At 42.0% G+C, this 13,892-nt stretch overlaps 2 protein-coding genes across 3 annotated transcripts in view; both read right to left on the bottom strand.

Annotated features, from left to right (window-relative positions):
* The window catches only part of Fnip1 (folliculin interacting protein 1), an 81,721-nt gene extending 78,991 nt beyond the window's left edge, over window positions 1–2,730 (bottom strand). For both annotated transcript variants that reach the window (XM_060363709.1, XM_060363708.1), the window contains exon 1: window positions 2,533–2,730. In XM_060363709.1, coding sequence (XP_060219692.1) covers window positions 2,533–2,624 — 92 coding nt within the window. In that variant the 5' untranslated portion in view covers window positions 2,625–2,730. The remainder of the gene's footprint in view (window positions 1–2,532) is intronic.
* Window positions 2,731–13,786: 11,056 nt separating this feature from the next.
* Meikin (meiotic kinetochore factor) overlaps window positions 13,787–13,892 on the bottom strand; it is a 42,265-nt gene continuing 42,159 nt past the window's right edge. The window contains exon 15 of the mRNA XM_021658236.1: window positions 13,787–13,818. Coding sequence (XP_021513911.1) covers window positions 13,787–13,818 — 32 coding nt within the window. The remainder of the gene's footprint in view (window positions 13,819–13,892) is intronic.

Genomic DNA, 13,892 nt, shown 5'->3' on the forward strand with positions numbered 1-13,892 from the left:
TCTAATTTAAGATTCATACACAAATATTCACAGCAGAACTGTCCAAATATCCTCTAACTGACAAGCAAATAACCAAATTGTGAGGCTGGAGAGATGACCAAATGGTTAAAGTGCTTAGCCAGCAAGTTTGAGGACTGGGAGTTCAAAGCCCCCAGAAACCCACAGGAATCAGGTGGGCGCTACCTGTCAATCTGTTAGTCCAGCTCCAGAAGGTAGAGCAAGAGGATCAAGCTGTCTGGCAAGACCAGCGACCTAGGGAAGCCCTGGGTTTTACTAAGAGACCCTGCCTTAATAAGTAATAATAAATAAGCTGAAAATCTAAGAGAATTCCCATCATCAAACTCAGCACCCACACACATGCAAAAATATAAATACACACACAGAGAGACAAAGACAGAGAACAAAAACAAAAAAAAAATTGTGTTATATACATACAATGGAACACCTACTTAAAAGGATGAATGGACCTACTAAAAGGCAACATCAAAGACACATCTCAAAAATCATCATTCTGGAGCTTGGAGAGATGAAGAGATAGCTCAGTGATTAGGAGCACTAGCTGCTCTTCCAAACGTCTCAGGTTCAATTCCCCCAGCACCCCACATGGCAGCTTACAACTGTCTATAACTCCAGTTCCATGGACTCTGACACCTTCATACCAACGCACAGAGAATTAAATAAATAAAAATCATCATTCTGGGTGAAAAGAAGCCAGACATGTGGCTATATAAGTTATAATTACATTTATATAAAATGTAATGACAGAAAGAAAACCAAATTTTGTTTGGGTGAAAAGAGGTTAAGGACTAAGAAAAAGGTGTGACAAAAGTGAAATTTTAGGTTGATGGAATGGTTGAGAAGGTTCAGTGGAGTGGTTAGTATAAACTGTGCACACTTAACAGCACTGTACCCTTACATACATTCATATTTTGTTGTATTTATAGATCAAGGATACTTTTTAAAAACTGAATTAATTAGGTCTCAAGTCACTAAGTGTGTGATCCAGAAGTTTCATTTTCTCACATTACACTCGTCTTGTTTTCATAGCAAGCTTTTGTGATGAACCGCAGGTACTGGGCTTCCATGCTGGAAAAAGGATTATGAAGTTATCTACATTGCTACTTGCTCTCTCTCACAAGGTTACCGTGAAACATCCAACGAGATAACCGGTGAGAAAGTTCTTCGGTGAGAAAGTTCTTCGGTGGTGGTAAAGTATAACACAACCATATACAACACTTACTCCAAAAGTAAATTCTATTCACATTAAGGAATTGAGACTCTTGTGATCTTGGTTACCCAAAGTCAGTCTTTGCACAGAAATAGAAACAGTTGCCTATTCAAATGTCATCTTTTAAAGCTCTCTCCAGAGTTTGCTTCCTGGGCCTCTTGACTCCCTAGGTGTCTTGGTGTATTATCTACTGTTATCTGCACTTTCGTTTTTCAAAGGGAAAACAAATGTCAGATGATCATGGCACAAGACATTTTACTTCCCATTACGGAGAAAAGTCCGTAACTAGAAAACTCTTTTATTAAGCATGTTTCCAAAAGGGTAACAACTGACCTTTTGACTGCATTAAATATGAGTTAAATTACTTGCCATTTAATATTCAATTCTACACACTGTTTCCTGATGTGATCGGCATTATTGACAGGGTGGGTAATTTCGAGAATACTAAAACCTATAAAACATCTTACACTTGGGCTTGCTGCAAAATTTGACAGCTTCCCTTTACTACTACTGTATAACTGAGTTCTCTGCTATACTGCCAAGTCTGCGTGCTATGTGACATTTGGCCTAGTTAGTTACATGTGCAAGTTTCCACGGCGCACTGTGGAAGACACAACAAACAGTATCTTCTTCAAATACAATTCCACGGCTGAAGGTTGAAGTTAACCGTCGAGCCATGCTTCTATAGAATCTGACAATTCTAAAAAGTTACTGTACCAGCAACAGGTACCGCATCAGAAAGGAACAAAAGCCCGCAATACCAACCCCCCCCACCCCCCACCCCCAGGCCCCATACACACTGCCACCGTTTTCCATTTGCAAGGGACTCCTTTTCAGTAACAGGTGTACGAGGGGAAAGAAAAGTCGACAGCTAGTTCCAAGGCGGGTTCTCCTCGAGTCCCGTCGGCAGTAACCCTAACCGCCTCGGTTTCGTATTTCTCCTTCGATAACACTAAGGTCGCCCGGCCCGATAACCGCACGGCTCCAATTTTAGTTTCCAAGAAGCCCGGCAGCCCGGCAGCCCGGCAGCCCGCCCGCTCCTCCGGCGCTCCGCAGGTTGGCCGCTCGCGCGGCTGCCCGCACAAAGCCAGCCGCCGGCGGCCGATCGCGGGGCCGCGGCAGCTCCCGGGCCGGCCCCGGAGGCCTGCGGCGGGCGAGGTCGCCGCCCGCCGGGCTCCCGCGGCGCCGGGGCGCGGGGCCGCGGCGCGTGGCGCGGGCGGGGCCGTCAACAGCCAAGGGGGGAAGGCACGGGACCGCACGCCCCGCCCGAGGCCGCGACCCCTCGGGGGCCCGCGCCGCCCTACCTGAACGCGCAGTCCGGGTCGCGGGCGTCTCGGCCCGGCGCGCCCAACCCGCTCCTCTTGCTGAAAAGCTTCTGGAACAGGGTGGGGGCCATGCTGGCCGCCGCCACCACGCCGGGGTCGCTCGGCTGGGAGCTCGCCGGAGGCCCCCCGCTCCTACCGCCGCCCCGCCACCCCCATGGGCGCCTCAGTCATATGACAGAAATTAGTCACTTCAAACGGCCACGGCGCGCGGGGCGGAGCGCGAGGCTGAGGTCGCGCCGATTGGCTGGCGGCGGGCCGCGTCACGTGGCAGCGAGCTGAGCAAGGGGGCGGGGACGGGGGGGCTGGGAGGCGGAGCCGCCTGCCATTGGCTGGCCCGCGGGTCTGTCACGCGGCCTCTCACGGGGCGGGGCGTGCGAGGGCGCGCAGGGCTAAGAGGCAGGAGAGAGTTTTACGGGACCCTGGACGGTCCCTGGTGCCCCGAAGCTGCGAGAGCTCTCAGAGGAGACCTTGGTCCGCGACTTCAGGCTCGGTTTTCATTGACACCCGCTTTTTGTCTCTAGGAAGATCTAGCGACTGGAGCCTCAGGCTTGATCCCCTTGGCAACCAACAAGATCACAAGCAAAACCAAAGGAGGCAAGCATCCGTGAAAGAAGGCTTCTACCTAAAAATATCTACCCCTTTATGATAAGTATATAGAATCTGAAAGACTGTGGTTAGAGGGCTCGGTAATAGAGGGCTCATGTCGCTAGCTGGAGGCTTTGGGTTTGATCTCCATCACCAAACAAGAATTTTAGCAAAATGTCTAAGGGAAAGAAGCAAGAATCAGAACTTCCACAAAATAAAGCTATATTAATATCTAGGTATGAGAAAAGGAGGAACTGTGGCATTGTAACCGAATGGCAAGTGTGCTCCCCAAAGGGAAAATACGGCTCATGAACGTCCTTCCAGTCTTATCAAAATTATCAGATCAAATTTGTCATCCTTTACCAGGATGAGGGATTTTGTGCACTGGAATGCAGTTCTCTGAGAAATGTGGATGTGGGGAAATACTGGTGTGTGCTTGGAAGGCTAGACAAAGACGCTTGAGAATTTAACCAGACATAGATAGGATCCAAATCTTTAAGAAGTTACCAGCTGATCTGTAGTTAGAGTTTAAGAAAAATTAGTAGGCCTAACATTGGAAGAAAGAAAAATTGGCAGAATATTTTTATGTTAATGATTGGTCAATGTTGAGCTCTAATGTCACATGGTTCTTATATATTTATTGGGCCACGGTCTCTTGCTGGCCTGGAGATCACAAAATAGTCCAGGCTGCCCCTTCAGCTGCATCCCCTTGCCAGCACTAGAATTACAACCTTACATTCCTTTGCCCAGCCTTTAAGTAGATTCTGGGAATTGAACTCAGGTCCTCATGCAGTTCAATTCAAGCACTACATCCACAGAGCTACCTCCTCAGCTTCCAAAGTTGTCGTGGGGGATGGGGGCTGAGGAGAAAGTTATTTTGTTTTAGGTCTTGCTGTGTAGCCAAGGCTGGTCTCGAATTATCTATCCTGTCTTCACCACTCCAGTACACACGACTTTTAAAGGCAGTAATTATAGATGTATAAAAAATGAATTTGCAGCCAGACAGTGGTGGCACATACCTTTAATCCTAGCACTAGGGAGGCAGGTGGATCTCTGTGAGTTCAAGACTAGCATGGTCTACAAAGCAAGTACCAGAAAAGCCAGGGCTATACAAAGAGAAACCCTGTCTCAAAAATAACAAAAAATAAAAATAAAAAAAAAAACAGAAAATAATGGCCCCTATAGGTTCATATACTTGAATGCTTGGTCAGCAGGGTGTAGGACTGTTTGAAAGGATTATAAGGATTAGGAGGTGTGGCCTTGCTGAAGGAAATATATCACTCAGGGTTTGCCTTGAGGTTTCAAAAAGCCCACACCAGACCCAACTTTATCTTTCTCTCTTTACCTGCAGATCAGGATGTAGCTCTCAACTACTTCTCCAGCACCATGACTGCCATGCATGCCACTATGATTCCAGCCATGATGATAATGGACTAAGCCTCTGAAAATCTCTTCTAAGAGTTGTAGTGGTCATGGTGTCTCCTCACAGCAATTGAACATTGACTAGGACATTGGGCAATACAGTTTCCAAATGCATTGCCTCTATATTTCTGATAATTCTCTCAAGTCAAACACCAGAAGATCTTTAATATTAAAAAATGAGCTATCCATATTTTTCTCTAACAAAATATTTGTGACATTTTTTAATGTGTAAACTGCTGAAATTTCTTGTTTTTACACAACTTAGGTGAAGGTGAGTAGACTCAGACTAAAGCTTTCTACACAGGACCAAAGACTCTTGAGGACAAGAGGCTGCCCATCGCTGGCACAAAGAAGAATCTTTCCAGGTTCCCTCAGAAGGAAGTTTCCAAATACTGTAACCTCATGTGCCTTCATCTTGGGAAAAAATTACTTCATGGGTGGTCATAGATATTAATAGTAGGAGAAGCATTGCTGCTTGCATAAGGCATGCTTTATTTTAGTGTTCGCTACCCATGCAGTTGCTTCATCTCTGCATTCTCAGTCTTGAAAGTACAAAGAAAACCAAATTAATTTCTCCTACACTGTAAAAGAGAATGAGAACATTGAAAAGATAAAAGCTTATAATAAAACATGGCTACACATAAATTTTTTTGAGATCAGTATCAACATATATTTACCCTGTTATTTAATGTGGTCTATTCTCACAGAGAAGCTGAGGTGTCTTTTAAAGCAAGCTCTTTAAGTTTAGGGAATAGAAATGCAGAAAGTGGGAGAAATATAACAATTTTTATCTAGTCTTACATGTGGAACAATGAGAAATATTAAATATAAGTCCTACAGTCTCACCCTAGAAGATTCAACAAACTGTTCTCTCTCCACCAACTTCAAGATCATCTTCCTTGGCTCAGTGTGGTAGCATATGCCTTCAATCTCAGCCCTCAGAGGCAGGGGATCACTGTGAGTTTGAGTCCAGCCTGGCCTACATAAGAATTTCCAGAACAACTAGAGTAACATAAAGACTGAAAAAGTCTCAAAACACAAGAAAAAAAAATCACCCTCCTGAAAATATAAATGGCAAGGGTAGTCTTCACTGTACCTATCTGCTGTTTGTCTGACATAGGAAATGGGCCAATAAAACTATAATCTTGCTCCCTTAGCCACCATGCTAATAAACTTTGACTCAGTTGTGCTAAATTATCCTGAAAGAAAATTTTCACTGATTAACATTTCAAAGTAATCAGTCCTCTTATACAGACTTGGGGTGGCTCAATTTTTAAAGCTCTAAAGACAGCTGTTTGTGGCTGTATGACAAGAAAATGGCAATGGTTTGAAGTACAAGAAGGAATAAATATTTATTTGCAAACATCCCTGATATCCTTCCTGCTTCAGCCTGTTTGAGGCACTGGGGATAGTGTTGAAAAAAGTCCCCAATGGGAATTTACTTCTCTCTGGAAGGAAACAAAATACCTGTAGGTTGTGATAGGAGCTACAGCAGAAACTAGTGACAGAACGTATCTGAAGGATACCAACTTTAGATGGGGTAGTTAGTGGAAGATGCAGGATTTGAACTGATGTCTGAAGAATGTAGGAGGCAGCCAAGAAAAGGAGAGTAAAGAATATTCTGAGAGAAAGAAAACATAGTATAGAGGCTCAGCAGAAGCAGTTGGTTTGGTGTTTGAAGAGAAGGGAAGTCAGGAAAAAAGAGAGCAGACTGGGAAGGAACAATGGCTTGTATGTGGTTAGAAAAATACAATGGGCCAGATTGTATAAACCATGGATCCTTGTAAATCATGGGAGGGAGGTTAAGAGTGATGGGAGTAGGTTGGTGATGTAACTCAGTGGTACAGTGCTTGTCTAGCATGTGTGAGATCATAGGTTCAATCCCTGGAAGTAATGGTAACTTTATGCAAATAGACTCAGTGGATCACAAGAAAATAGAATAAACAATAACAAAAAGGCATGAAAATAGGAGAAATTGTCAGAAAGGAGTTCAGTGTGAATGGGAAGGAATAATGGAGAATGAAAATGGCCAAAATACATTACATACATGTATGAAATTGTCAAAGAATGGAAAATAAATGAGTAATGGGAGCTATTAAGGTTAAAATAGGAAAGGGACATGATCCAACTTAGAACTTCACTCTGGCTATTATGTAGAAAATTTGTAGAAGAGAAAGAATGGAAGAAGGGGTGATCAAATAGGCGGGTACCTGTGTTGGTACCTGTGGGGAAAGTTGATGGTGTTTACCCAGGTTATTTTGTAGATGCAGCCGAAATAAGTTCTAATGGAGAAAATTTAACATATTGCTAATATTTTTTAAACTTTTTATTGATTTTTGTAAATTTCAGATGATGCACCCCCAATCCCACTCATTTCCCCATCCCTTCGAATCTGCCCTCTACCCTTGCAACCCCCACACAGAAAATAAAAACAAAGAAAAAAAAAAAAAACCAAAGCATTAGAAAAAGTTTGTCATGGAAACTGTAGTAAGTCACAGTGTGTCCCACAGCACACCCTTTGTCCACACATCTTTACTTGCAAATGTTCATAGCAATGAGTCATTGGTCTGGTTTGAAGTCTCTGGCTTCTGCTACACCATCAATACTGGATCCTCACTGGGACTTTTCTAGAATATCCTGTTACTGCCCTGTACCATGTAGATCCTGCACCTTTGGATGTGCAGGACTGATTCTTTCATGTGCTCCAGCAGTTCATAGATTAGGTAGATGTTGGGAGGGTCAACTCAAAGCCCTGGATTTGGGCCTGGACAGTAGCTGAGTTGGTCAGTCTACCAGCTCTTCTGCACCCACACCAGGGTAAGCTCTCCTGCTCTCCTGCCCTCTGGACCTGCTCATCTGCACCCAAACTACAAAAGCCAGTTCTGCTGTGCTTCCCAGTTGAGGTGCGGGACACATTCTCCCAAATGCTGCAGCAGGTAAGGGGCTGGGCCAGATCTCCCACTCTCACACCCTCAGGACTGGCTCACCCAGGCCTTCACCATCAGCTCTACTGTGCTGCCCAGGGAAGGTGCAGGGCTCTCTCTCCTGAGTGCTGCAGCTGGTGAAGGACAGGGCCCACTCTCCTGCTCTCATCACCCTGAGGGCCATTATCAATGTTTCTTTACTTGAGCAACTTAAATATAAGTTACTTTCTGATTAAAACACCAAAAAAAATGGGTTTGAAGAAAATCCGGTATATTAAGTTTGAAATGCCTGTTTGATGCCATATGGAAATTTAAGTAACATGAGTAGAAGGCAGGATTTAAGAGGCTCAGCTCATGCAATTTAGCATAATGGAATGACTGACTTTTTCTAGAGAAAAGGCAGATACACAAAAGATGGCCAAGGATTAAGAACAAAAGAGGACAATTCTTATAAATTTAGAAGAAAGAAGCCCAACAGAGGAGGAAAAGGGAGAAAAGAAATGTCTTCTCAAAGAGGAATGAGTTGATCTTGTGTGTGTTAACTAAATAGTCAACAAGGAGCTTCTTAGCAAGAGTTTCAGTGGAGCATGTGAATGAAAGTCTGTATTCAAAAAAGAAAGGGCAGGTAGGTGGTACACACCTTTAATCCCAATACTCAGAAGGCAGAAGTAAGTGAATCTCTGTGAGTCCAAGGCCATCCTGGTCTATAGAGTGAGTTCCAGGAGCACCAGGGCAGTGACACAGAGAAACCTGTCTCAAAAATAAATAGATAGATAGACAGATAGATAAATAAATAAATAAATAATGAGAAAGAGCATGTAGATAGGAAACAGCAGAGCAAATACAGCTCTGCTTAACTGAGGTAAAGAGTAAAGAGGAGACCGGAGAAGATTAGGTTTCTTTTTTACAATGGGAGACATCATAGAATTTTTATGCTAATATAACAGTCTAATAAAGAATAAAGACATACTGTTTCAAATTCTAAGCATACAATAATAAGCAAGACAGTCCCTGCCCTTTAGAGACCAGCAAGTCAAAAAGAAATTACTGAAGATTGTGATCCATTCTTCTAGGGAATCAAACAAACCTTTACCTTAAGAATAAGAAATAATGGCATTAGTTCATTACTTCAAATTTCATTAGATGCATACAAAAGTTCTTTCACATAAAGTTATATTTCTATGACAAACCTTTCAACAGATATTTTAAACATTTAAAATTATTACTATGTACCTATCAGCTTTGCTAAAATAATGGAAACACAGTTGATAATAATATATAATTTCTATATTGTTGGAGCTTAGAGTATAAGGAAAAAATAAACCTGAAAGGTGACTATATGCATGCACACCCTTAAATAAGTGCTATGATGAAGACATGTCTAGAAAAGCTGATTGAATTAAATCTATCAACCAGATATTCTATGTGGATCGTAATGGGAAACACTAATTAGTACAAACAAAAGAAGGAAATTTATTAGCTTTCCTAACTAGATCTAACAGTTGATGGACAGTTCAAGCACAGACTCATTCAGCTGCTCCAAAAGTGATAAGATTCAGCTGCTTTCACAGTGCTGGCAAACACTATGCAGAGCCCTAAGAGAGAAAAGATACCAATGGCCTTAGCCAATGCTGGATCCTGCATGCCACAACAATGACATGCCAGATGAGATGGGCCCACTGGGACAACAGTAGCATGACAGTTATGGGGGGAAACAACCACTTTCTTAATGGGTTTAAGGTCTGCCCCATAGAAAATTCATGGTTGGTACCATGCTTGAGAGGTCATAGGTCCTAAAGTAAAACCTATTAATGTTTTGCTAAATGGTCATGTTAACCAGTACCATCTAAACATTTATATGTATGCCCGTGTAGTATGACTCAAACAGAGGCTGTGTGTGCAGGGGGCTGCGGTTAACGCAGATAACTTGCGAAAATGCTGAGAATCAGTGACTGCTGAGTGCACAGTCCTAAATGGGGCACCTATATCAACCTCTACCTTCACCCTCACCCAAGGCTCAAGCAACACTGCAGAAGAGAGTTTGGAAAGAATGTAAGCGCTGGAAGATGGGAAGGAGTGTTGTGAAATGCTTCCTTCTTGATATGACATAGCTGTTTGACTCATAAACTCACTGCAGCTATGGTTATCTGCACAAATCCCACACAGGATAGAGCCAATCAAAATTCCAGCACCAATGGAAGAGGGGCTCACGAGGCCACACACCTAGCAGAGGAGCTATTAGAAGTTTATGACTGCAGGAGAAGGCACTTTTCTTTGGGGATGTAGCCACTGTTGGGTTGCCCACACGCTAATGAATGGGCCCGTACCCATGCACACGTAAGCAGCACTAATCAGACTTTGTGGATTCTTTTTACAAGCAAAGAGAAAACATGAAATTTGGAAGAGGGCTCTGTGGAGGGAGTCTGGAGGGAATTGAAAGGGGGATGGAGCATGGGAGTGGATATGCTTAAAATACGTTGTATACATGTGTGAAATTCTCCAATAATAAATAAAACTACTATATTTTAAGAAGAAATACAAATAACAAATACTTAAAATAGTTTTCAACATCTTTAGCCATCAGGGAAATTAACAGGTTCTCATTGTAGTCGTACTGGCTATTCTGAAGATAACAAGTGACAGCAAATGCTGGCATGTGTGTGGGGAGAGAACAGGCAGGCTTCACTGCCACTGGGAGTGTAAACTGGTGCAGCCGCACAGAAAGCCAGCACCAGAGGTTTTTAAATTTCTAAATAGAACTCCCATATGACTCAGCTCTCCTCCTGGGCATATGCATGAAAGAATCTAAGTTACAACACCACAGAAGTGCTTCCACATCTATATTTACTGCTAGTCACACTAGCTAAGGAACAGAGTTACCAAGATGCCAATCAACAGAAAGACCTACAGAGAAAATGTGGTAGGCACATACAATTGAATTGTTTTCAAATGAAAGAAGAGTTCATCTGGGGGCCAGGAAATGATTCAGTAGGTAAAGGCACTTGTTGGCAAGCCCACTGATCTGAATTCAATCCTCTGAACCCACATGCAGGAAAGAGAGATCCAATGTCCACAAATTGTCCTCTGACCTCTAGAATGCATGTCCCTCCTACTCATACATAAATAGTTTTAAAAAGAAAGAGCAACTGAAAGGGCAGGGTCTACAGATCAGTGATGGAGCACACGCCTGATAAACATGAGGCCATAGTTTCAACACCTGGCACTGAAGGAAAATGAAAAGAAACTTTGGGCTGAGATGACTCAGTGGAGAAAGCACTTGCTTGTCAAGTTTAATGAATGAAGCTTGTAATCCCATAATTCACGAAAAAGCTAGGTAGGCTTGGTGGCCACCTATAATCTCAGAACTCAGGAGGCAGAGACAAGGGTTCCCTGGGGCAAGCTGGCCGGCTAGACTAGCTGATTGGCAAACTCTGGATTCAAGTGAGAAACCTGATCTCAATAAAGTGGACAATGATTGAGGAAGACACCCAATGTTGACCTTCATGTGCAATGTACATACATACATACATACACACACATATTACATATACATATGCAAAAAGTAACTCAGCTGGAAACTGATGTGATACTTGCTGTGCCTGGAATACAGCACTTGGGAGGTTGAGACAGGGTAGATAAGGAAGGAAGGAAGGAAGGAAGGAAGGAAGGAAGGAAGGAAGGAAGGAAGGAAGGAAGGAAGGAAGGAACTCAGGCTGAGGAAAGAATTCCAGTTCAAGAATATCTTGAGTTACATAACAAGCGTAACAAGCTTCAGGCCAGACTGCCCTACATAATAAAACTCTACTCTCAAAACTCTTGTACTACTGGAGATCTAGAATTTCACAGCTATACTCAGTGTCTTCTAGAAACTACCATAAACTCCCTTCCCCTTCCAAGAGAAAAGTCTACATTAGATCACTCCAAGAAAATGCTCTGATATTTAATCCAACAGAAAGATGGGGCAGCTTGAAGAACATTAAAGAAAGTTTTGAGATGCAAAAAGACTTAACATTTCTAAATCTAGGCTAGAAAGTAAAAATTAATAGATAAGCTTAAAGTAACTTTATCTGGAGTCTGTTCATCATCACACCCTTTACACACTAAAAACACACAATTCTATATACACAATAGGAATCAATGAAACTATCACTAGGTGAAAATTCGCCACTCCAGTTAAAAATAGAGATGGCATTATGCTTCCCATGGATTTTAACTAGATTTTTAAAATGTGTGTGTAAACCTATGTGTACAGGTGTCTATAGAGTGAGTGTGTCAGGTTCTCTGGGGTGCTGGATACTGAACTCTGGTGTTCAAGAAGAGCAGGAAGTGCTCTTAACTGCTGAGCCATCTATTCAGCCTCTTAACTGAGATAATGTTATATGAAGTATAATTTGAATACATTTTAAATAAATGAAATGTAGTTTAATTAGTTATAGGATAAGGCAAAATGGTCCAGGTCCTTTCAGTGCTGGGGATAGAATGTGGGACAAGCACTCTGCCACTGAGCTATATCTATCATCAGCCCTTTACAGATTTTTCTTTTGAGACAAGGTCTTGTTAAATTGCTTCAACTAGTCCGGAACTCTCAGTCCTTATACCTCAACCTCCTCAGTAGCCGGGATTACAGGTATGCTACTGCACTTGGCTAGTCATTAAAACATCATTGGGAAACATGATGAAAATGGTGGAGACTCTCTCTTGACAGAAAGAAATGAACTCCTTTTTCATACTCTTTTGGGGAAGGTTAATAAAAGACAAAGGCATGCCCACAGGTCTAAGGTTGAGAGTCTGCTCTTCTCCTAGGATGTGAAAACAAGAATCCTCTTTGGACTTCTTCTGACTGCCAGCCACAGGCCTCTCTGTCTCCCTCCTCTTAAGCATAGGTCCTCCACTCTAAAGCCTTGAATGTCAGTTCCAATGTGCTCCTCCCTCTCACCTTTCCCGGTGCTTCTGCAGAAAATGGGAAATCCTGGGCTCATGCTACACTGCCTCCTAGTCCCAGCATCTACCACTTCTAAACCATACAACCTGATGAAGGACTAGCCTCTAGAGATAGCTATATTTTCCTTGTTAACAGTAAAGAAGAGTCCAATATGTGTGTCCTCTAATCCTGCTACTCCCAATCCACAAGTCAGGGATCACTGTTTCTCACAGGAACATACCATCTGATTGGAAAGTACTGAGTCATTCACTCTTTTCCTTGGATTAAGCTCTGTGAAGGCAGGAAACAGACCTTGTCTCAGTCCTCCTTCCCCTACTACTTATCATATTTCTGCTTTTGAAACTGTCACAAGAGTTGCTGACTTAGTTGAACTGATCTGGAAAACAGGTGTGAATTCATTGTATCCTCCATCATAAACATTATCTTCTGTGTTTTCATATTCCAATAAAGTTTGAGGGAAAAAAAAAAGCTTTCTTGGTGGCTTAGACCTTTTAAAAAACATTTATAAGAATGTTTTCACAGGACTTCTATTTAAAAATAAATATTATATGGTCATTTAGCTTCAGATTAAATAGATTTTATGAGTTTTTTGTTTTGTTTTTGTCTTTGCTACTGGAGCAGTTTCAAACTTTTGTTTCTTGCTTTTATGTGTAGCCTTGGTCACAATATCAGGGTTAAAATCTCACTAAGTTATACAACTGTACTCCATTCACTGACAACAGTCTTCTGTTTTCTTAGGACAGGCATTGTCCAGATGCCACAAGTTATACTATGAAAACACTAAAACAAGCATAATCATAGTCTTATGGAGAGTGTTGAAGCTAGTTTGGAGATGAGGTAATATATTAAATACTTAGTGTATGATTGACTGTACACATCATATATTCCTGCTTCAGCAATTTTTGAGTGTAGGGTTTCTTTTAGTCAGACCTGGAATTAGGTCTCTCACTCATGTGGTTTCAATTAAGTTCTGTTAAAAATAGCTTGTAATATAATCATTTTCACTTTTAGCACTTCAACAACTTTACTACTTTTGATCCGTACAAAGGACAGATCTGGAGACAGAAACAAAGTTTTACAGTATCCTGACAAGAGCTTGTTATGAGCAGAAAACCACCTCTTTTAGTGCATGGTCTTCTAATAACACCCAACTGGTTCATATTTTAAAGTACAAATACATGCATTTAAGAAGCATATGGGAGAATGCTTCTTCTCATAACTGATCAAAGCAAATGACAGGAACTTCAGCAGAATTTCCACATATTTTATCACAAACAATAAGAGAATTTCAAATTTTATATAATTTCAGGCAGACATTATGCTTCTATGGACTTCACATTCACATCTTCAGCTACAGCTGTTATGTTCTGGCATTTGTCTTCATTATAATATCTGGAGAAAATATAACACATTATTTTGTACAGAAGCAAGTGTCCATTAGTTACTAATAACCAATTTGCAAGGGT

The sequence above is a fragment of the Meriones unguiculatus genome, chromosome 11 (assembly GCF_030254825.1).
Source record: "Meriones unguiculatus strain TT.TT164.6M chromosome 11, Bangor_MerUng_6.1, whole genome shotgun sequence".
Classification (NCBI taxonomy): Eukaryota; Metazoa; Chordata; class Mammalia; order Rodentia; family Muridae; genus Meriones; species Meriones unguiculatus.